This window comes from Ammodytes marinus (genome assembly GCF_949987685.1).
Source record: "Ammodytes marinus genome assembly, chromosome: 8".
Taxonomy (NCBI): Eukaryota; Metazoa; Chordata; class Actinopteri; order Uranoscopiformes; family Ammodytidae; genus Ammodytes; species Ammodytes marinus.
The window spans coordinates 31,063,446-31,088,160 of NC_137212.1; the positions used below are offsets into that span (position 1 = coordinate 31,063,446).

General features: G+C 42.4%; 1 protein-coding gene across 1 annotated transcript in view; it reads right to left on the reverse strand.

The window, feature by feature from the left end:
• Nucleotides 1-4,689: 4,689 nt before the first annotated feature.
• The window catches only part of ect2 (epithelial cell transforming 2), a 106,395-nt gene continuing 86,369 nt past the window's right edge, over nucleotides 4,690-24,715 (reverse strand). Inside the window, exons 23-25 of the mRNA XM_080032528.1 lie at nucleotides 19,123-19,230; nucleotides 18,794-18,922; nucleotides 4,690-5,392 (exon numbers count right to left, since the gene is read on the reverse strand). Coding sequence (XP_079888654.1) covers nucleotides 5,303-5,392; nucleotides 18,794-18,922; nucleotides 19,123-19,230 — 327 coding nt within the window. The 3' untranslated portion in view covers nucleotides 4,690-5,302. The remainder of the gene's footprint in view (nucleotides 5,393-18,793; nucleotides 18,923-19,122; nucleotides 19,231-24,715) is intronic.

Sequence of the window (24,715 nt, forward strand, 5' to 3'; positions counted from 1 at the left end):
TGAGAATGGTTGCACACAACCCACAGATCACCTCCAAATACCTGCAAGAATATCTGGCTGCAGATTGTGTATCTGTACATCGTTCAACAATTCAGCGCAATTTGCACCAAAACATCTGCTTTTTATAAAGACCAAATAACTTAATTTTTGTCTCATCAGTCCAAAGCATTTTCTTCCAATATGAAGCTGGCTTGTCTAAATTAGCTTTTGCATACTCCATGCAACTGTATCTGTGGCGTGGGCGCAGAAAGGGCTTCCTTCTCATCACCCGGCCATACAGATGTTTTGGTGCAAATTGCACTGAATTGTTGAACCATGTACAGATACACAATCTGCAGCCAGATGTTCTTGCAGGTCTTTGGAGGTGATCTTTGGGTTGTGTGCAACCATTCTCACAATCCCCCGCATATGCCGCTCTTGTACTTTTCTTGGTCTGCTAGACCTGGGTTTAACTGCAACTGTGCCTGTGTCCTTCCATTCCCTGACAACGTTCCTTACAGTAGAAATTGACAATTGAAACCTTTGGGAAAGCTTCTTGTAGCCTTCCGCTAAACCATGACAATGAATAATCTTTGTTTTTAAGATCTTTTGGGAGCTGTTTTGATGATTGCATTCTGTCTCACTTCTGCAGAGAGTCAAAGAGAAGTGGAACTTGCATTTAGGCACCTAAAATACCTTTTATCATGATTAAACAGACATTTATATGAGGTTCAAGACTTAACAACATAATCCAACCAATTTTGTGTTTAAAGTCCTCAGTTTTACATGCTGTTACATGCATTAAAATCAGCAAGACCACAAGGGTTCCCATATTTTTGCACAGCCAGTTTTTCACATTTTATTTAATTTCATACAACCAAATACTGCTTTTCAAAAAATCTTTGTTTGGAAAACATCCCAGTACTTAGCTGTTCCTGGTAAATGAAAGACATACCACTTTTATCTTTTTTGTGTGAAAGCAGAGTCAATTATAATGCCGGCTGAGAGGGGTTCCCAAACTTTTTCATATGACTGTATATATACTGTATATATCCTCCGTTAGCCAATGGGATGAATGGTCATAGCGTCTCTATGTGATGCCATCAGGTTAATATGCGCGTTCCCAGGGCTTCATATATGCCGTGGGTGGATTACATTGAAATGAGTTGAAAACCCCCCTGCGTGGAATGAAGAGGCACACGGGTACCCTTTGGCGTGAGCAGTTTACGCCAAAACCCCTGACCAAGCGGAGCTTTTCGACGAGTTCGGAGTGAGACTGTGTTGTATCAGAAGTATTCATTTAAAAAGATCTCAACCTAAAATCATAATTAAGCGTAATTTTAAAGGTTTTAATGAGCAAGCCTTTTTAAGTGATCTCCGTCATAGTGACATTCAACTCACTACAGAATTTTCGGATGTTGAGTTAGCCTTAGACTATTTCATCAATACTTTCACCTCAATTATAAACAAGCATGCACCCCTTAAAAAGCATAGAGTAAAAAGTAGATCAAACCCCTGGTTTACAAGTGAACTGTCTGATTTATTTTCCGAAAGAAATAAAGCATGGTCTCTAGCTAGACCAGGGGTGTCAAACTCATTTTCACAAAGGGCCGAATTACGACATGATAATCACACGAAGGGCCAGACATGTCGCTGCCTTCTTTTTAATCCAAAAATCAAACAACATATCTAGGTATATAACCTGCGTACATACGGGGCATAGGCTAGATTTTGTTTACATATTTTGGGGGACAAATTATAGGTGGGGGGTATGGGGGTGCTCCCCCAGAAATGTTTGTGCGTCAAACACTTAATTTCCTGTGTTCTGGTATATTTTTCCGTTTCTGTTTTCTGTGCCTTTTCTGCGTAAATTTATTGAGGAAATGTCTTTTTGTAAAGGAAAAGACAACATTCAGGTTCCTGGTGAAACAATTCTAAAGGACTATAATGCAGTAGGGCTCTCAGGCATCCTGGATTGAGCGACAATATGTTTTCTCTTGGATTTTTCAAAACTTTCTGCACATTCAAAACATATCACGTTTTTTTATTTAATTTTTTATAGGAATCATGACGAAGCAGTGTTAAATGTTTATGACACTTTACATTGGTAATGAAATGCAAAGCCACCATTGGAAATGAAAGGGGTGGGCTATCAGCGGCTATCTAACGTTAGCTAGTTAGCTAAATTGTAACTTGAGGCAAAAGTTAGAAACCAGATAATGTTAGCATTCATCCTTAGACAGTTGACACAATCAATCACCATATTAGCATGCTATTTAGCCCCATAGAGTGGCCTATTTACAGCCATTAGAAAAAACATATTTTCTTCAATGCAAGTTCATCAATTCATGGCTTAAAATCCTGAGCTGTGGAACTTTCAGCAGACATTCCTAGTGGTAAGCTGTGTGAGTGTCCTAACGGTTGGGAGCGTGTGCGACGTGCGGATATGGCACAGGCTCCGTATGAGAGAGAGAGAAAAAAAAAAAAAATCATATATATATATTTTTTTTTTTCGCGGGCCGAATTCAATGGAATTGCCGAATTGGTTCGCGGGCCAGATTAAATATTGAAACGGGCCAGATTTGGCCCGCGGGCCAGAGTTTGACACCCCTGAGCTAGACGCTCTGGAGATAATTCCAATTGGACTATTTTTAGACAATTTAGGAATAAGTGCACAGCCATGGTCAGGAAAGCCAAATCCGAATATTACCTTGAATTAATCTCCGACTGCTACTCTAACCCTGCACTATTTTGTAAAGCTGTGAACTATAATAAAAACAATTCTAGCACAGTTCCCACTCAGATCAAATTAAATTATCACACTCTCAATGATCAAAAAGAGATAGGCTTAGCTTTTAATAAACATTTTATAGCTGCTGGTCAACTCTTTCAGAATGGAGGATGTACACCTTCTACAACCAGTAGTAATGTACCGCCTGTCTCTCAAACTCCTATTTTCAGCCTTGATCTTCTTCCCACAAGTGTTGTTGTAGATGCGCTCCTCGCCATCAACCCCAAGAAGTACATGGGAGAGGACAATTTGGACCCGTTTTCAATCAAGCTTTCGACACATATAATATCAAAACAAATAACCCATATTTTTAATCTTTCCATCTCCTCTGGAATAGTTTCTAAAATTTGGAAAAAAGCTCACGTAATTCCTTTACATAAAGGTGGTGACAAAAATAATCTTAATAACTACAGGCCAATTTCCAAACTCCCATGCCTGGCAAAAATTCTAGAATCACTTATTAATAATCAGTTAAAAACATTTCTAACTAGTGCTTCCATTTTGAGCCCGTACCAATCTGGTTTTAGGGCAGGTCACAGTACTGTCTCTGCTGTGACTTTGGTTGTAGACAACATTGTTAGAGCATTAGACAAGAAAAAGCACTGTGCAGCACTTTTTATTGATCTTTCAAAGGCCTTTGATACTGTTGACCACCATCTGCTTTTACAGAGGCTGCATGACATTGGCTTTGATCATTCTGCATGTAGCTGGTTTAGGGATTATCTCTCTGATAGACAGCAGTCAGTTGAACTCGGAAGATACCAATCTGAGTTTTTAACTGTTACAAATGGTGTCCCACAGGTCTCAATTTTAGGTCCAGTTATTTTCTCAATTTATATAAATAACATTGTTTCATCGCTAAAAAACTGTCACGCCCATCTATACGCTGACGACACAGTACTGTATTGCATTTCCGATTCGGTGCACCAATCTATTCAGAACCTACAAAGCTCTTTTAACACCCTACAGGACTGTCTAGTGGACCTCAGGCTGGTTCTAAATACAGACAAAACCAAATCAGTGGAAAACTTTACTCAAGTTCATAATGAAGAAATAAAATCATTTATTCACTCAAATGACTCTGAATAGTTAGTCAGCACTCCCTACAAATGATGGAATGAATATACTTTTTTATAATGTTATTGTGACAGAAGACATACATAGAAGTAAAAAAAAAAAAAAAAGAAAGTTCCGGTCCAAATTTATGTGCATTTAATACAGAGATGGATTGAAAAGATTGAAGCTCAACGAAAACTGCAATAGAAAAACCGAAAGACACAAAAGTAGAATTAAACATTTAGATAAGAGAAAAAAAGAATAGAAGTATAAAATGTAATCAAGAATAAATATGTACACTGATGCAGCATCCCTTCTTAAACACAAACACACACACAGATACATAGGCACAGTAAAAAAGAAAAAGGTCTTATAAAATGTGGACGGGCGCACAGGAAAGAAGAGCAAAGGTGCTTTAATTCTTCTCAAACAAATCTCTTTAATGTTAAAACAGAAGCTTTATAAAAGCTGGAAGCTATTATAAGAGATTTAGGTGGGTTAATTGCAAATAATATAAAGATAATATTATCATATCAGGTAAAATTAAGTCTACCAATTAAAAAAAGCCACACAGTAAACGACGAAAAGTTAACCTAGTAACGTTGACTAAAACAAAACACAAAAAGAGCTTGGCAACCTGCATTTGCTAAATATAACTACCTTAACATGTTAATTCAAACTGAATGTTAGCTAAATGAAAGTAGCACCCAGGGACAGACATGGTGTTACCTTGGTCTATAGTTAGTGTTACGCTTCTGAACAATGAAAACCTGCCACGAAGCTCAACAGGCTCAACATATAAACACAATGTAACCAGTGTCTGGTAAGAGGACAACATCTAGTATTTCCATTAACAACAGCAGACAAAAAGCAGATCATCCTTCATTATTTAGGCTAAGTTTAACACACACACACACACACACACACACACACACACACACACACACACACACACACACACACACACACACACACACACACACACACACACACACACACACACACACACACACACACACACACACACACACACACACACACACACACACACACACACACACACACACACACCTGTAGCCCCGACCATGGTACAGTACCGTCCAGTCAGATCCTACACATAAGTATCCAGGCATGCTTTGGAAAGATGCACCAAACTGTCCAGGTATTAGTTCTCAGCTCGTTTCAACAGGTCTACGAACAATTGTTGAACAAACCCTACTAGGTCCAAATTCAGCTAAAGAACATTAATGTAAAGCCAGACAATTATGATATTGCCACATGTCAGATTGACAATTGTACCAATGTTTCAGCACATTTTCCAAAAAAATTATCTAGGTCTTGTGGATATGTGACGCCAAGAGCACAAGAGCATCCAGTATGGACAAAACGTAGTTTGTCATACTTTTACAGGTAGCTTCAAACACCTGTCAAAGTCAGACTGGTGGAAAGATGGGTGGAGCCAGCAGCAGCAGTGTCTCAGAACAGGTGTGTGGAGGAGCGACTGAATGTGTGGTACTTCCTCTCAAACATGGAGGGCAGGTTGACCATAGACGGAGAATGGCGTGCCTGGGAAAAAAAAGAGGGGAACCAGTAAGATAAGGGAACTGTGTGTGTGACAGAGAGGTAAAATATTAACACTGCATTATGTTGTTAGAAGAACTCTGTCATGTCACTAGAACAAATGTGGCAATGGACAGGAGCAATCTGCTAGAGATGCTAGAAAGAGCACATTGAACTCCCAAGTTATTCATCCTTATTTAGAAAACAAAACAAAAAAGGTGAACAAAATGAAAACCCAAAACATTCCATTGTAAACATCCATCTCTGTTTAGACACCCATCTTCTGCTTCAACTTAAATCTAAAATGTGATAACCATAGTTGTGTGCACATTAAAAAAAAATCCGGTTAAAAAGAATGTGAAATTAGATGTACAGGTGCATCTCATATAATTAGAATATCATGGAAAAGCTATTTTTCCTCTGTAATTTAATTCAAAAAGTATAAATGTCATATATTCTAGATTCATTTGATATAAAGTGATATATTTCAGGAAGTTTTTCAGTAATTTAGCAGATTCCGGCTTACAGCTCATGAAAATCAAAAATCCAGCATTTCAAAATATTTGAATATTCCGAGATCGCAGTAAGCAGGCCATGTTGTAGGTTGTTTATAAAAAAGGGCTCATTTTCAAGCCTCTAGACGTGGCAAATAACCCATAAAGCTTCTAAGGATGGGTAAGACCAAGAAAAAGAGCCCAAAGATGCTGGACAATCTTTCGGGGAGTGAAGGTGACTTTTTGTCGAGCGAGCGAGCTAGCAGCTCACCAGGCTCGGCTAGCATGAGTGGTGTCTTCGCGGCAACACTAATGGAGGATGACTCTCCGTCTGCTATCATACAGGCCATTAGACGAATGGAAAACTATCAACATAAGGCTTGACAACATAATCGTCTCACACTGAGGCAAAAACTAGTTAGGCCACACACTCATAACACACGCATAACCAGCCTGGAAGTGACTCGAGACCACTACGAGACGCGCTACGCGGAGCTGGAAAAAACTTGCAATGAGCCGTCAACACATTAACTCTTGAGAGCTAAGGTGTGTGACCTTGAAAGGTGATCGCAAAGACAAAACATCAAAATTGTTCCCGCCTAAGGAGTATGTGTCGGACCTGTTGCCTAAACTCCTGGGAGCTGACAGCTTCCCGCATGGGATCAAAGCGGACCAGGCTCACCGAATCGGGCTGCCGAGCAACAACAAGCCACGCATCATGATCGCTAAAATACACCACGACCCGGTGAAGGAAAATATAATGCAAACAGCCCGCAACTAAAGCCCATTAAACTACCAGGGACAGCGCATCAGCATCTCCCCGGATCTTTACAGCAGACGTGATCAAAGACCACAGAGAGTTTGACGGCGCCAGGCAGGTGCTGAGAGAAGCTGACATCCGCCAAGTTTGTTTCCTTCCCGGCTGATCTTTACACACGGAGGTGTCACTAAAATATTCGACTTATCACAGGTACAACAGCATGCACATCCAAACCTCCAAACTGCTGCACCCGGAGCAATAGCTTAATTGACTGAATAGCGCCGGGATGCAGTCTCTCATCTCTAACCAAACTGTAACCTACTCCATATAATGGATTGGATATATATAACACTTTACAGGATTCCAGGTTCCATTCATTCACAGTCATACCGGTGGTGGTAAGCCATGATAGTAGCCACAGCTGCCCTAGGTCAGACTGACGGAAACGTGGCTGCGATTTCGCGCCTAGGGCCCCTCCGACCACCACCTCAAACATACAGCAATCATACACATTCACACGAGGCAACAACACAACAATCATAGCACAGGTGGCAGGGCGGGAATCGAACCACCAACCATTCAATCATTGGCCGACCCGCTCTACCACCTGAGCCACAGTCGCCCCAAATACTCCATAATCCATATGTGAAGGTATATATTTAAAAGGAGCTTTTTCCCAAGAGGGCTAACAGGCTTCCACCTGGACAAAACCTGTGTGTCCCAGCTGTACAACAGACAAGCTCCAGTCTAAACTTTTGAACACACTGTGCTAATAATAGCTAAACTGGTTCTACCAGACTCTCCTACTTCATTTAATTTGTACAGAGGGTCTGGAATCGCTCAATTGACAAAGGTTAATTCACTTGGAGGCGGGTGTCTGTTGAAGTTTAAAACTATTGGATCTGCCCAGTGCCACTCTGGATCTGCCAACCAATCGCATAACGTTTTGTCGTGACGTATGTCATGCGCCGGCTTCTGACTACAACAAACTGGCGCACAACCTAAACTTCATTGTTCTCAGCCACTCCTTCTGTTCGCTGACTGGACTGCCAAAACTTTGGCGGCGAATATACCACAGGTCCAGACTGACTACTGAAGGGAGATAACAATTGAGCGGAAGTACGTAGACGGGCGGTGCCAGGCTAAATAAAAGCAGCCACTTGGTGAATACCGTCAGCCTCTACCACCACCTGTTTGTCACCCAAGTGATTCATAGGAAAAGTGCCATTCCAAATCAACCCTTAAAATGTCTGCCCTTTACAATTTCGCCAGTCTAAAGTGGGGAGAAGCATCACACACATGCTCCCTGTATATTTCTTAACCCTCCCTTCAGGCCCTAATCCAACCTCTCTATTGGGGCTCAGCTTCTAAGGAGTTGATTTGGGACCAGAAATTAACTAGTGGTTTTTGGTAGTTCATTAGCAAATATAAAGTACAGTTGCTTACTAAAGTATTCATACCCCTTTAACTTTTTCACATTTTGTCTCGTTACATCCACACACGTAAATGTATTTTATTGGGATTTTATGTGATACACAAACACAAAGTGGCACATACTTGTGAAGTGGAATGAAAATTATAGATGGTTTTCAATTTCTGTTACAAATAAAAAACTGAAAAGTGTGGCATGTAAAAGTATCCAGCCGCCCTGAGTCAATTCTTTATAGAACCGCCTGCGCTGCAAGTCTTTTGGGGTATGTCTATACCAGCTTATCACATCTAGAGACTGACATTTTTGCCCATTTTTCTTAGCAAAATAGCTCAAGCTCAGTCAGATTGGATGGAGAGCGTCTGTTAACAGCAATTTTCAATCCTTTCCAGAGATTCTCAATTGGATTTAAGTCTGTACTTTGACTGGGCCATTCTAACATGAATATGATTTAATCTAAACCATTCCATAGTAGATCTGGCTGTATGTTTAGGGTCGTTGTCCTGCTGAAAGGTGAACCTCCGCCCCAGTCTCAAGTCTGTTGCAGAGACAGCGAAGCTGGTCAGCGTTGATGGAAAGATGGATGGAGCCAAATACAGGGCAATCTTGGTAGAAAACCTGTCAGAGTCTGCAAGAGACGTGAGACTCGGGAGGTTCACCTTACAGTAGGACAACGACCCTAAACATACAACAAGATCTACTATGGTATGGTTTAGATCAAAGCATATGTGATAGAAAGGCCCTTTGAGAGCTATTTTGCAAAGAAGAATGGGCAAAAATGTCAATCTGTAGATGTGCAAAGCTGGTAGAGACAGACCCTTAAAGCCTTGCAGCTGTAATTGCAGCTAAGGTGGTTCTACAAAGTATTGACTCAGGGGGGCTGAATACTTTTGCATGGCAAACTTTTCAGTTTTTTATTTTTTTTAAACCATGTATCATCTTCATTCCACTTCACAATTATGCTTCACTTTATGTTGGTCTATCACATACAATCCTAATAAAATACATTTGTGTGTGGTTGTAACGTGGCAAAATGTGAAAAAAATTCAAGGGGTATGAATTATTTTGCAAGCTACTGTATATAGCAGAAAGTGAGGATTCATTAGAAATTAAAAATGGTATTAATGCACCCCCTTGTTGAAAATACACCAAAATAATGTTTGCTCACTTGAGACTCCAGGACTGTTTTTTTAGAGCAGAGTCTCCCTGCGAGGACTGGTTGGGACCAGCTTGTGTGGGTCGGAGGTGGGGATTTGGGGATCCCTGCCTTTGATAGAGACATGCTGGGGGAGAGCCAGGGGCCGGGGCTGGGATCCCACAGGTGCTAAGAGGTGTCTGGGCACATGGTGGCTAGACTTTGCCTGGGAGATTTTGATGTGAATCTGAGTGGAGTATTGGACAGCGGGGCTGACAGTGGAGACGGGGCGGGCTGATGAAGTGTGGTGGCCTGAGCCAGGCTGTGCTGGTTGGGCAGATAGAGGAGCCTGAAGGATGGACTTGCGTTCCTGTTTGCTAGGGGAGAAGCTGGGGTGGAGGCCGGGGCTAAGCTCAGGGCCAGGGTTACAGGGGGGACGCATACACACAGGGACCCTGGCTCTCACAGGGGGCGGGTGGTCCAGAGAGTTGGAGCGCTGCACCATAGCACTGCTCTTGGCAGAACCATTCAAACTGAATGTGGAGGCAGACCGAGACATCTGGAGTAAGGCAAGGCAAGGCAAGGCAAGTTTATTTATATAGCACAATTCAAACACAAGGCCACTCAAAGTACATGACAGAAAGGACAGACACACACACACACACACACACACACACACATATATATATATATATATATGGAGCAGGGATTTATATCAGGAATACAAGAGGAGATCAAATTATATTAAACTACAACCCCAATTCCAAAGAAGGTGGGACTTAATGTAAAATATGAATAAAACAGAATGTGATAATTTCCTAATCCTTTTCGACATGCATTCAAAACATAACAGTACAAATACATAATTTGTATTTGTTTAAACTGATTAACTTTATAGTTTGTTTGTAAATATACACAAATAAACAATTTGAAAATTGCAACACGTTTCAAAAAAGTTGGGACAGGGGCATGTTTACCAATGACTTACACCTTTTTTTTCAACAGCACTGAGTAACATTTGGGAACAGAGGACATTAATTGTTGACATTTTGAAATCAAAATTCTTTCCCATTCTTGCTTGAAATACAACTTCAGATACTCAACATTCCGGGGTCTCCATTGTGATATTTTGTGCTTCATAATGCACCACATTTTTTCAATTGGAGACAGGTATGGACTGCAGACAGGCCAGTCTAGTACCCATTCTCTGTTCCTATGAAGCCAAGCTGTATTAAGTTGTACAGAATGTGGCTCGGTATTGTCTTGCTTAAATAAGAATGGACGTCCCTGAAATAGACGTTGTCTGGATGGCAGCATGTTGTTCCAAAACCTGTATGTACTTTTCAGCATTAATGGTGCCTTCATAGATGTGCAACTTAACCATGCCATGGGCACTAACCTACCCCCGTACTATCAAAAACGCTGGCTTTTCAACTTTGTATTGGTAACAATCTGGATGGTCCTTTTCCTCTGGAGCCTTGAGGACATAACATCCATGATTTAAAAAAACTATTTGAAATGTAGACTCGTCAGACCACAGCACACTGTTCCACTTTGTGTCAGTCCATCTCAGATTAGTCCAGGCCCAGAGAAGTCTGCAGCATGTGTGGAGGTTGTTGATATACAGTGGCTTGCAAAAGTATTCATACCCCTTGAAATGTTCCACATTTTGTCACGTTACAACCACATACGTACATTTATTTTATTGGGATTTTATTTTATACACCAACACAAAGTGGCGCAACATTGTGAAGTGGAATGAAAATTAAACGTGGTTTTAATTTTTTTTAATAAATAAACTGAAAAGTGTGGCGTGCAAAAGTATTCAGCCCCCTGAGTCAATGCTTTGTAGAACCACCTATCGCTGCCATTACAACGGCAAATCTATTGGGGTATGTCTATACCAGCTTTGCACTAGGGTTGCCGCGGTAGTGGGTGTTACCGGTGTTACTCGGTGTTGAGGCCAACACCGATTACGTCACGTGCACACCGGCAACACCGAGTTTTTTCAGTTGCTGCACAGACGTTCATTAAATAATATAAATATAAGAAAGAAAATAAATGTGTGTAAAATAGGCCGCAGTTCTGTTCTGTGCAGAAGATCATAGACACAATGACCGAGCATTCGATTATGAGGAGGAGAGTTTGCAGCCGAGAGATTAAAGGCATGCTGCCATGGAACGTTATGCTGTCACCGAGCAATCCAAGGCGCACTGCCATGGAACGTTACCCCGTCACCGAGAATTGGCGCGCTGCCAGACGCTGTCATCGAGTGTTTTAATCGCGTGAGGAAGAGAGGACAGTTGATGGAGAATATGATGGCAGTTGATTTAGTTTCGAAGTTTAAGGCAAAGGCGCCTATTTGGAAGTATTTTGGATTCAAACCCAACGCAAATCGGGAACCGGAGAACACGAGCGAGGCAATATGCAGACTTTGCAACATGAAGGTGTCAGCAACTGGAGGTAACACTTCAAATTTACACACACACCTCAAGGTGCACCACAAGAGTGAGGCTGTGAAGATGGGGCCTGCAGCAGCGAAGCCTCTACCGGAGAGTTCACAGCGGCCGACACAGCCATCCATTTTTGGAGCGTTTGCGAAATGTACAAAGTACAAAAAGGACAGTGTTAGGTGGACTGCATGTACCGATGCAGTCACCAAATATCTATGCAAGGAGATGGTGTCCTTCAACACGGTGGAAAAAAAGTCCTTCATTGAGCTTTTGGCGACACTCGACCACCAGTATGACGTTCCAGGGCGGACATATTTCTCGTCCACTGCCATACCGCGCGCTTACACCAGTGTCAGGAGTGAGCTACAACGGACCCTCTTATTGGTAGAAGAGTTTTCCCTCACAACGGACTTGAGGTCGAGCGCAACGATGGCACCGTACATGTCACTGACAGTGCATTTTATTGACCAGGATTGGAAGCTGGTGTCAAAATGCCTCCAGACGACCTTCTTGCCTGAGGACCACACCGCCGTTAATTTGGCTGATGCGCTGCAGGAGGCTCTGCGGGAGTGGGCATTGAGCGCGGATAAAGTCTCCTGTCTCACCACCGACAGTGGAGCAAACATAAAAGCAGCTGTGCGGAACCTAGGATGGCCCTGGTTGAGCTGCTTCGGGCACAACCTGAACCTCGCTGTGTCAAACACTATAGAGAAGACGGAGAAAGTGCGCACAGACCGGGCCCTTGCAGTCTGTCGCACTATCAACGGCATGTTCTCTCACAGCTGGAGGAGGAGACGGGAGCTGCAGAAAGCCCAGGTCGAGCTTGGCCTCCCACAGCACTCGCTGGTGACGGTAAGTTAACTAAGCCTCATATTCTTTTTGGGAAAAAATTTAAAATATAAATAAAATTGAATAAGCCTATATTAAGCATTACTTTTTTTTTCACCCAGGATTGTGCAACACGCTGGGGGTCAAAGCAGAAGATGGTCAACAGAATGCTAGAGCAGAGGCTGGCCATAAACAGAGTGCTGTCAGAGGATCGTAAGAGCAACTTGAACCTCACTTGGCAAGATGAGGATGTGCTAATGGCAATGAACGAAGCGCTGAAGCCGGTGAGCGACTTCACTGACATTCTCTCCGGGGAGAATTACGTCACTGCCTCCTCTCTACTCCCCGTGCTGCAGTTGGTAAAAGAGGGAACGTTAGCCCCTTCTGCTGAAGACAGACGTTTAACTGCAGACCTGAAGGCTGGCATCATCAATGTCCTTTGCGAAAAATACAGAGCACTGCCGCAGGCAAGCCAGGAGCTAATGCGTAAGGCAACATTCCTGGACCCGCGGTACCGGGCTGAATACGACTCGAATGTAAACGAGCTCAAACAGATGGTGGAGGAAGAAGCAGTCATCCTCGGGCGAGCAGCGCAGCCAGTGAGAGCGGAAAATGAAGAGGAGGAGGGAGCCGCTGCCGAGCCCCAGCCAAAGAAAATAACTTTGGCAAGTTTGCTGAAGAGGAACAATTGCGCACCTGCCTCAGCCACATTAACGCTCCCCGAAAAGGCAGCCGCAGAGATTGCCAAGTATTGTCAAGAGGCCGGCATCGATGCTGATGAGGATCCTCTTGGCTGGTGGAAATCCAACCAGATGAGGCTTCCCCTTCTGGCAAAGGTCGCCAGAAAATTCCTCTGCGTGTGTGCTACTAGCTGCGCATCCGAGCGGGTGTTCAGCACGGCAGGGAACATCGTCACCCCCACAAGATCCCTTCTCAAACCGGCGAAGGTTAACATGTTGGTTTTCTTGGCAAAAAACATGTAGCCTATATATTGAGTACATTTTTTTACTGTTCGCTTAGCCCTATAAAACTGTTTTAATATTTAATATTGCGGGCGGCAGCACGGACAGGATAAGCCGGCCCGTCATCTGTCGGCTTGTTCGTTTATTTTACATATTTTATTTTTTATAAAAGTTTTTTGAGAGTTTGAAAATAAGTAGCTGAATATTGTTTCTTTGTTTTTTAGTAAACCAAGCAAAATAGTAATAATAAATGAGCCTGTTGCCTTTCAACGGTTTAACTGTAGCGATATTTTTTGTTACTTTTTATTTTGTTCCATAGGCCTTGTGTTTTGCTTAGCCTATTTAATTGTAGCCCATTCGTTTATTAATTTGGTTAGATAGTGTTTGATTTTGTTATCTTGTTTTACCCTTTGTGTTTAAAAAAAAATGTAAATAGGCTAGTTGTGGCAATTGGGCTTGCAGCCTGCGGCCCGAGGCACAAGACGAGCATACAAGTCGCCGTCATAATTTGTTTAAAAAAAAGGTTCTGCAGTTTGTCTTTGCACTGTTTTATTGTTGATGTGTTTTTTCATAAAAAAAAATATATACAAAACCTTCTAAGCATTCGTTTTGTTCAAAACGTAAGGCGGATCTACAGAAACAGAAAGAGGGAAAGCCGCACTACAGAGCCTACCCGTGTCTTTTCTTGAATGTGCGGTGTCGCCTTTTAGTTTTTTTTCCGTTGCAATTTAGCCTACAGTTGGTGTACTCGGTAATACCGGTGTTGACGCGAGTGTATTACTCGGTGTGAAAAGGTCCACACCGTGGCAACCCTACTTTGCACATCTACAGACTGATATATTTTGTCCATTCTTCTTTGCAAAATAGCTCAAGGTTCAGATTTAGCATCAGATTGGATGGAGATTGTCTGTCAACACCAATTTTCAAGTCTTTCTCAATATTCTCAATTGTTTTTAGGTCTGGACTTTGACTGGGTCATTCTAACACATGACTATGCTTTAATTTAAACCATTTCATAGTAGATCTGGTTGTATGTTTAGGGTAGTTTTCCTTCTGGAAGGTGAACCTCTGCCCCAGTCTCAAGTCTTTTGCAGACTCTAACAGGTTTTCTGCCCTGTATTTGGCTCCATCTATCTTCCCATCAACTCTAACCAGCTTCCCTGTACCTTCTGAAGAAAAGCATCCCCATAGCATGATGCTGCCTCCATCATGTTTCACTGTGGTGATGGTGTGTATAGGGTGGTTTGTAGTGTTAGTTTCCGCCACACATTGCATTTTGCATTCAGGCCAAAAACTTCATGTTTGGTCTCATCTGACTATGCATGGCTTTTGGCAAGGGTTGGAGGAAGGTGCTCTGTTCAGATGAGATGAAAATGGAAGTGTTTGGCCTTAATGCAAAATGCAATGGCCCTCATTTATCAAACTTGCGTGGAAACTGGTGCAGATTCTGGCGCAAATACCTCCCTACGCCAGGTATCGCGTGGGATTTATCAAACAGTCGTATCTCGCCAATCTCGGCGTACGCCAGGCCATTATTGATAAATGCGGCGGCTGAAAACAATCGTATCACGCCCCTATATTTTCTCAGTTTAGAGGCCTCGCCCAGAGGTTTTACGACATGGATATGCGCATTACGGCACAGAAGAGGAACTTCTCTGAAGTAGAAATTGACAAAATAACAGCAAAGAAAAAAAATAAAAGAGTTTCATTTCGGAGCATTACAAGCGGCATCAAAGAACGACAGAAGGCACCAGTTAGGAAGGAAATAACTCCTGCGGTCAACAGCATTGATGTTGACAACAAACGATCTCCAGCGCTCAAATGCTATAAAACAGCATATACAATTATATGTCGCCATTTCTTTACATAGATGAAATAAAAGTGGTCTGACTCAAAAATCGCCACAAAAAAAAGCGTGTTGCTGTTCTGAAATGCAAGCAACGTGCGGGCATAATATAAGTGGTAGGCCTAGAGGAGAAAAAGACGCACCAACTGTCCGATAATGGTCCCCATAAAATAAATACACGTCTGCAGAGATTTGAATGATTAAAATGTATTGGCCCTTTTAGATAGCACTACTCAAAAGGGGTTTAAAAACTAAAAATAACACATTTTGCATTTTACTGTATGACAGCATGTGCTTGGCACGAGTGGTCAGCCCGGCCGTCAGCTGCACAAGCCGACCAGGCAACGATCAGCTGTGAGAGCGCCCACTGTCCTGCTGAGCTGCTCCACTAGCAGATCAGAAAAACGTGCCGGTTAACGGTGAAAAAAAATCGCTTGCTTAAGCGATCAATGACGCATTAAAAGAGGAACTAACATCTAAAAAGTGCGTCAAATAAATAAAATGTTAAGTTGAATGTTGTGACGTGTATTTTTTATCATAAAGAGCAGTGTAGGCCTACTACATATTTAATACTTAGGCTAACATTTTGAATGAATGCAGCCCCTGTGCCTCAGTGTCCCCCCAGCTGCTCCAAGTCGAAGATAACTGCCCTTAAGCAGTCCCATGCAGCGCTCCTAAGTGGCCAGTGTGCGCACTATTGAATCAGCTCTCCTACTCAGTTTCACACCATAAGCTGCACAATTTTAAGTGATTAATATCTTTATTTCGGTCTGAGCAAACACTGCATTTGTATTACCTTCTAATAATTGTCCAACACAGTCATCGGCTACCCGGCACAGCCTGCACTGCGAGTCCATGCTGTTTACAAACTTGCGTACACGAGCTGAGAGCTGGCGTGGGATTTGAGCGTATCCTACGCTCACGTCCATATTGATAAATGCCGAGATTTGCATGGAAATGTACGTACACCCATTTTTCTGGTCTACGCACGGTTGATAAATGAGGGCCAATGTGTGGTGGAAAACTAACACTGCACATCACCCTGTACACAGCATCCCCACCGTGAAACATGGTGGTGGCAGAATCATGCTATGGGGATGCTATTCTTCAGCAGGTACAGGGAAGCTGGTTAGAGTTGATGGGAAGATGGATGGAGCCAAATACAGGGCATAAAACCTGTTAGAGCAGGGGTCCCCAAACTACGGCCCGCGGGCCAAATGCGGCCCGCTTTTTATTGGCCCGCGGCCGATTTAAAAAATATAATGTAATATGGCCCTTTGAATTTTATTTTTTTTGCATTTCTTAGTTAAAGGCCTACTTCACCGGTTTGAATATGAAGGTGTATTGAATTCTGAGATCCTATGTAGTATAAATGTGCGAAAAAAATTGAAATCGGATCATCCTAGCCCGAGAAAAGGCAGAAAGAGTGTTTTTTTAACCCTATATTTCTCTTTCTCGTGACATCACAGAAAGAGAAATATAGGGTTAAAAAAAACACTCTTTCTGCCTTTTCTCAGGCTAGGATGAACCGATTAAATTTTTTTTTGCACATTTATACTACATAGGATCTCAGAATTCAATACACCTTCATATTCAAACCGGTGAAGTAGGCCTTTAACCCACTAGCGCAGGGGTGTCAAACACTGATTGATTGGCCCGTGGCACATTTTAAAAATATAATGTAATATGGCGCTTTTAATTTTTAAATAAATTAAATGCACTCATTATATTACAGAGAAATATGTCCCATAAAAGAAAATGAGCAACAAGCCCATCCCAGAGGACTCTGCATAATATTTTATTTTAAATTAATATTATTATGGAAAATCTATGCGTCCTTCTCCAATAGCTTCTAATTCATCTGACACAGTGTCTCCATTTTTTTCATACAAAATTCTTCAGATTTAGCCTCTTAATTTCCCTCTCAAAGTGCACCAGATTCATGCATTTCGCTTTAAAAACTTTAAAAAATCTCCCGGGGGGGCATACCCCCGGACCCCACCAGGAGGGTCAGGACCTCGGCTGGAAATTATTTTCACCCTGCTGGACATTGGACGCAAAGGCAGGAAACACTGGGTGTATCATTGGCATATAAACAAGAGGGGAAATGTGTCTGTTTAATGTGCAAGGAAAGTGTTGCCGTGAAGAAGGATTACAATTTACGAAGACACTATGAAACTAAACATCAGAGCAGCTACATGTCCTGATAAATGTGTTATTTTTGCAAAGTGGCCTGTCCCTTCGTAGATTTGTCTGTATGTGTCCCTCAGTGAAAAAAGTTTGGAGACCCCAGTGTTAGAGTCTGCAAAAGACTTGAGACTGGGTGTAGGTTCACCTTCCAGAAGGACAACTACCCTAAACATACAGCTAGATTTACAATGGAATGGTTTAAATCAAAGCATAGGCATGTGTTAGATGTCCAGACCTAAAAACAATTGAGAATATTGAGAAAGACTTGAAAATTGCTGTTGACAGACGCTCTCCATCCAATCTGATGCTGAATCTGTAGTTCGAGCTATTTTGCAAAGAAGAATGGGCAATAAATATCAGTCTGTAGATGTGCAAAGCTGGTAGAGACATACTCCAATAGATTTGCAGCTGTAATGGCAGCGATAGGTGCAAAACATTGACTCAGGGGGCTGAATACTTTTGCACGTCACACTTTTCAGTTTTTTATTTATAATTTTTTTTTTTAAACCATGTTTAATTTTCATTCCACTTCACAATGATGCGCCACTTTGTGTTGGTCTATCACATGAAATCCCAATAAAATAAATGTACGTGTGTGTGGTTTTAACGTTACAACATGTGGAAAATTTCAAGGGGTATGAATACTTTTGCAAGCCACTGTATATGGCTTAACTTATATGACTCTCTATTGGCGACAACACTTTTGTCCTGCCAACATCTGACTTTTCTGTGTTCATTAAATGATCAATATTTCTTCAGTGAAGCAAATTTATTTTAGTTTATTAAACATAATTTGGCAGGGTTTTAGCTTTCATATGAGCCATTTCTAAAACCAATGGATTAATTAAAAGTCAGGTTATAAGCTGTTGTTTCTACAAAATGGATAAGTGACAAGACTTTTGTCCGGGACTGTATATGAAAAAGGTCCAGCACATTTAAGAGCAGACGCATTTTCCCTGCCTTTCTATCAACTTAGATCAAAAGGACAGAGAGCAAGTAGAAGTGAGAGCTGTTCCATCATGCTTTGACTGAGAGATCAATTGAATGCTTCTCAGCAAAAGAGGCCGGATGGAGAGAATAGAAAATAAATGAGGAAGAGATGGACAGATAGATCAACAGAGAGAGCCCAAACCCATCCTGTATTCACTTATCATGATTAGAACGTATTATTTCTGAAGTACGTACATATTGTGAATAAGTGACTATAGTATAATAAGCTGTCACAAAAATGCCTATAATGATGGACTAGCTGTATCCTGACTGAGCAGTGATTTGATAATTTGTTCGGGAAAGTGAAGAGAAAAACTTACAGCCAAGGTAGAGCTGCTCCCCACACGGTGTTCACAACTCAGCCTCTTCTCATCCGGAGTAGTGTTGGCCATGAAGGCCCTCTGGATCACACGCTTTGGAGTCTTAGTGAAAGAAAAGACCCGCGTCACCTGCAACACACAGAGAATCATTAATATAAATGTTGTCACATGTTACATGAGCACCTTCTTGGAATTTCAGCCTCTACATTTCATCAACACACACACGCGCACGCAAACACGGCTCCTGTTCACCTTGCCGGTCTGTATGTTACAATGAGCTACGGTTAGAACTAGTACAGTTGGGCTCTGTTGGATTGTGTTGCTAATACCTTTTTAGAGGTCTTCTTGATGGCCCGGGAGGCTTTGCTCAGGGTGCTATCCATATCCTTGGTGCTGACCTGCAGTGACTCTGGGTCTGTATACTGAATCAGGTCCTCCTGGTTACAAGACAAAACACAATACAGTCTCAAACTCAAAGGAGGAAATCATGACCTCAAGTGTGCAAGTCATGGAATCAATACCACTAGATCCATTATGCTTTGCTGCCAAAATAGTTCCAATGGGGATTCACACAGTCTTTATTTCTCTATTTTCCCTGCAGTAGACTTGTTAGTGAGCAGGGCTGGAGCTGGTTGGTATTCACATTGTAGCCAGTAAAAACAGTTTCAGGAATGCAGCTGCCAGGCAGAGCAGAGGCATACATCGCCCCCTGCTGCTAGCTCTGAGAGATACAAGCACACAGTCTCACCTCAGGCTCTCCCAGTGCCTGATCAGGCTGCTACAAGTCAGCTTTCCATCATTTCCCCCAAACCATTAAAAGGTTAAAGCTGTTATACGCCATTTCTAGTGACCGTAAATGTTATTGCAGGCCCTTCTGGGCCAGAGTTGACATGGCAGAAGGACATTTTATATTTGTAACGCCAGAAAGAGATTTTTAATGTTTCCTGCAGTGAACAGACATTCGGGTCTACCTGTACACGCATAATTACAGCGAGGAAGAATTGATAGTCGTAAAGAGGAAGAGGAGAAGCTAGCTGCACAAGCAGCTGCCTGTGGGTGACGACGAGGAACAATCGCTGTGCCTATGAACTGGTGGAGTCGATGTGTGCACTGTTTGTCCATACCGGAGCAAAGCTACGGTGAAGTTACTGAGAGAACATATCTCAGTATCGAGAAGATAAACTGGAAACGCCAGCTAAAGCCTGCAGGGAGAGACGGACATCAGGGGCCGTATTCACAAAACATTTTATCTTAGCGCTAAGAGTACTCCTAAGGAGCACTAAAAGTTCTTAGTAAGGAGTAATTTCTTAAAACCTATTCACAAAGCTGATAAGACCAACTTTTACTAAGGAATGGGAGGGACTCCTTAGCTAAGACTAGAGGGCGGTGTTGACCCTGTTGCTATGGATGCTGTCATGTTCATACCTTCTATGCCCACAGTGATTGGCTGAGAGGGAATGAGAGCTAAGAGTGAATTTATGATGGAAACACTGTGGGAGATATCGATATCGTGTCGCTGTATTAAAGTAAAGAGTTTTTATATACAATTAATGACAAGTGACACTGATTTAACATGAAACCAAGATACTGCAGGGTTTCCCACACATTTGTTCACAATTAACCTACAATAGTGCCACATAGGTCTATTAATTTTAAATTTTACAATGATTTGAATCGGAAAAATATCCTCATTGAACAGCTGCACGCCATGCACTCTCACTGTATTTCTCTCAATGGCGGACTATGCAGCAATAGTCAGACAGCGACAAACCAGGAAATTCACAATTTAGAAACAGCCGGCGAAATCGTAAAGTAGCCTACATGCGGAAGGAAAAAGGCGAGACGCGCAACTATACAGTAGCGGATCTGTGGAAAGGAGGAGATGCTGCGAAGCGCCACATATAGGCCTTCTCTAGTAGGAAATTAAACCCAAACGTGACACCAACAGTAACTTTCAGTGCATCATAAACCCAAAGCAACTGGAGGAAAATGAACTTAATAAATATTTTTTTATAACAATATAATAAATATAAATGTGTCAATACTTTCTAAATATAGCTTTACTAAGATCATTAAACCCTTACAGCTATTAAAAGGTACCTTTTATAAAGCTCACTAGCATTAAATCTCTCCAAAACACCATTAAATAGTTGTCTGTGATTTACTCTTAGTGACTTAGGAGTCCTCTCGAGGACTCCTAGCTTTTTATAGATTTAGGAGCTAGTTTTAGCGCTAAAATGCTTTGTGAATTACACTTATCTTAAAAAGTTAGGAGTCCTAAAATTAGGAGTGAAACGCCCCTTATTTTTGAGAGTTACTCCTAAATCAGCACGTTAGGACCTACTCTTAGCCTTAAAATGTTTTGTGAATACGGCCCCTGAGCACAACACAGTAAGTTTTTATTTTTACTCATCCCCGCCACACATCTTGCGTTTGCGTCTGCCTTTCTTTTTCCCCCGGCATTTGTGTTAGTAGATCAGAGCAGCCACACAGCGCTTTATTAATGGGAATTATCAAAAGGAAAATTCTATGTAAAAACTAGGCTGGTAAAAGCAGCACTGCAGCAGTGAGACACTGACTTTGCGAAACTGTATTAACACGGGACGTAGTTTGTTTACACAACTCGCATCAGAGTCAGAGGTCAGACCACCAGACAACACGGAAAAGGTGGGTGGGGCCTTTGAGGGCAGCGAGCACAGTGCATTATGGTAGTTGGCAGAGGTGGGTCGTAACGCGCTACATTTACTCCGTTACAAATACTTGAGTAACTTTTTGAATAAATTGTAATTTTAGGAGTAGTTTTATTGCAACATACTTTTACTTTTACTTGAGTAAATATTTGAAGAAAGAACGGTACTTTTACGTCGTTCCATTTGGCTACCTTATTTTTTTATATATTTTATTTATTACATGCGAGAGCTATTTCTCTCATGATTTCTCTTCCCGGGGACGTCTTCAGCCAACATCTCTATCACGTGACTATTTCAACCAATAAAAACCACATTACAAAAGCTTGCCAATCAAATGCAGCCACTTCAGTCACATGACAAGTGTTGTCATGTTGTCATAGGGCTCAACCATGGGCTCAACAATGTCCGCGGACTTTTTTAAAGGCTGCGGTTCCTCACCGATGTTGTGTCCGTGGCCGTGCCATGTAGGTTAAACGCATATTTTACCGACTATCTGGGTGAGTCGAGAAAATGGAAGAAACCGCTGATTCCGAGGAGCAATAGCCACACCCCTGGCCTCAAATACAAACTCACACACTCGCAAGCTCTCAATCACACTAACTCACAAAATAACAATCACACACTCACAATCACATTGACACAGACTCCCACACACTCGCAATTACAGAGAAACTGTTCTTCTTTGACACATGTCCTGTTCTCCCTGTAGCCTACTCACTTCGCATGCCCCAGTCTGGCTGTGTGAGAGTCTGCGAGTGGTCTCTTTGTTCAGCCACTCTAGTTTCATACGTTAAGTGAGTGTGCCAGCAGGTTTTGATGTGTAACGAAGTTTAATTTTGTGTTTTATATTTTTGGGGCTAAACACAACCTAGATAATTTTCTCAGGGCCAGTGACATATTTTAGGAATTTGTTTTAAAATGTGTATGTGCAAAACAATTGCAACAGTGTTATAAGTGTATTGGTTTTAATTAATATAATTTTGGACAAGCCTAATTTATTATCATTTTATCTGAAGGGTGATGTATTTAATTTGGCAGATAATTAATGTATTATTGTTTGAGTTCAAGGGTTATTCATTTGATTTTTAAATACCTTATTTATTGTTTTATTTAAAATTATGTTATTTAACATATCTTTATTTGAACATTGCTGTTTTATATTATGTTCGTGTCTATTCTGTACCGTTTGTGTTGCTCTGTATAAATAAATAAATCCGGAGTAATTCAGTAGGCCTACTTGTACTCTTGAGTACTTGAGTAGTCTTTTCACTGCATACTTTTTTACTCTTACTCGAGTAATAATTTTTACGAGTACTTCTACTTGAGTAATTATAATCTTAAAGTAACTTACTTTTACTTGAGTACATTTTTTGGCTACTCTGCCCACCTCTGGTAGTTGGAGGATTTCCTACTTTCGAGCCAGAGAGACCATAAAAAAACTCTTTCTGCCTTTTCTCAGGCTAGGATATACCGATTTCTAAAATGTTTGCACATATACAACATAGGATCAGCGAGTCCAATAAACCTTCATATTTCCACCGGTGAAATAGCTCTTTAAAGAGCTCCTATTATGCCTTTTCATCTTTTCTGACCTATTAATGTTGTTAGAATGTTTTTTAGTCATGTTAAACGATACCAAAGTGTCAAATCATGACTTACATGTATTTAGACGTATTCCCTGCCGACAGTCAGGGGTAGCAGTGAACAGCGCTCAACACTAGGGACACCAGTCGCGATTAATTTGTTAAAATTTTGGAAAAGCGAATTTCCACGTATATGGTAATGCTGCTACACGCTCAGGCCCGTTCCCTTCGCATGTCTTCCGGACGGTAAGCAATCACAACAGAGTAGGTTCGCGGGAGGGGGGTGAAGGGGAGGAGAAAGATGAAGCCGAGTGTTGACAGAGAATGCAGAAAGCCCCCAGATGACATGAAGAGTTCTCTTTCTTAACATTTGTTTCGATGTCTCACTATTGGATACGCCCCCTCGCGTATTCGCAGAAGCACCAATAACATTACGCCAGCCCTAATTGGCTGGCAGTCATGACGTCTGAGTCAGGACCTCACGCCTTATAAACTCCTGACGCAGCGTCACTCGTCATTCAATCACCTCTTCTCGCTTCCGAAGCAATATATCTCCGTTCTGGTTTCTGCCACTTACTAGCTCAACTGTCCTCTGTCGGAGTGGACACCTCCGTAGCCGGACGCTAGCGCTGCATTTACCAGTGGACTGCCTTCACCATAGGTACGTTTTTTTTGCGAGATTTCTTGGCTATACCTAGCAAGCTAACGACACAGCTGCGGTCACCTCACTGCAGCTTGTCTACCGCTCGAGCTAGCGTTAAATTTACAGGATTATCACTCCAGATAACCCTCTTTTTCTCTCCCTTTAGCACACCAGCTAAATGGATACAGCTGCAAAGCTGTCTATCCCCAGGGAACAGACGGAATCCACCCGCCTGTGCACCTGCGGGAACAAGATTTCAGCGAAAGTATGCTCCGCTTGCCTCGGGCTGCAGTCAACGACCCCGGCTCGTGCATGCATTGCTCCCGCTTTACATTGAAGAGCCTCCGCAGAAGGCTGGCTCGCCAAGCCTGCCTTTCGAATAGGGACCCCGTCCTGCCCGGTGCCAACCGCGAGGAACCCCAACCCGACCTGGTTGAGGAGGACATTCCTGAGGAGGAGGTTCAAGGCTGGGGCTCGACACTTGACCTGCTAAACCCGCTGAACGAGCCGCCCCTCATGCTAGACTATGAGGAGGACGAGTCAGCGGATGACTTTCTGGTGTCGGACGAGGACGACGAAGATGATTCTTCCTTCGTTCCCGCCACACAGACCGGCTCTCCGTGCCTTTCCGCCGCCATGGGGGAAGAAGGGGCTGCACAGCCTCGGCTCTCCTTGAGCGTGGATATGCACGACGTGTGCAAACGCGCAGCCGAGAAACTGAAAATCCCGTGGCCAGCTGCCGTGGCGGAGGCCCCGCGGTCCCGTTACGAGGGGAAGAAATTACCCCAGGCTAAACGGGCTTTGAGGCAACTTCTCCCAGTGTTCCCGGAACTCCTGGATGAAGTAACAGTCTCCTGGACGGACAAACCGTATTCCAGCAAGACCCCAATCCAAGGGTCGTCTTCTTTGGATTTTGAAGGGATGGATAAGCATGCCATGGCCCGGACTCCGCCCATGGAACCGTTGGTTGCTGCCCACCTCCACCCCCATCTGTCGGCTGCCTCAT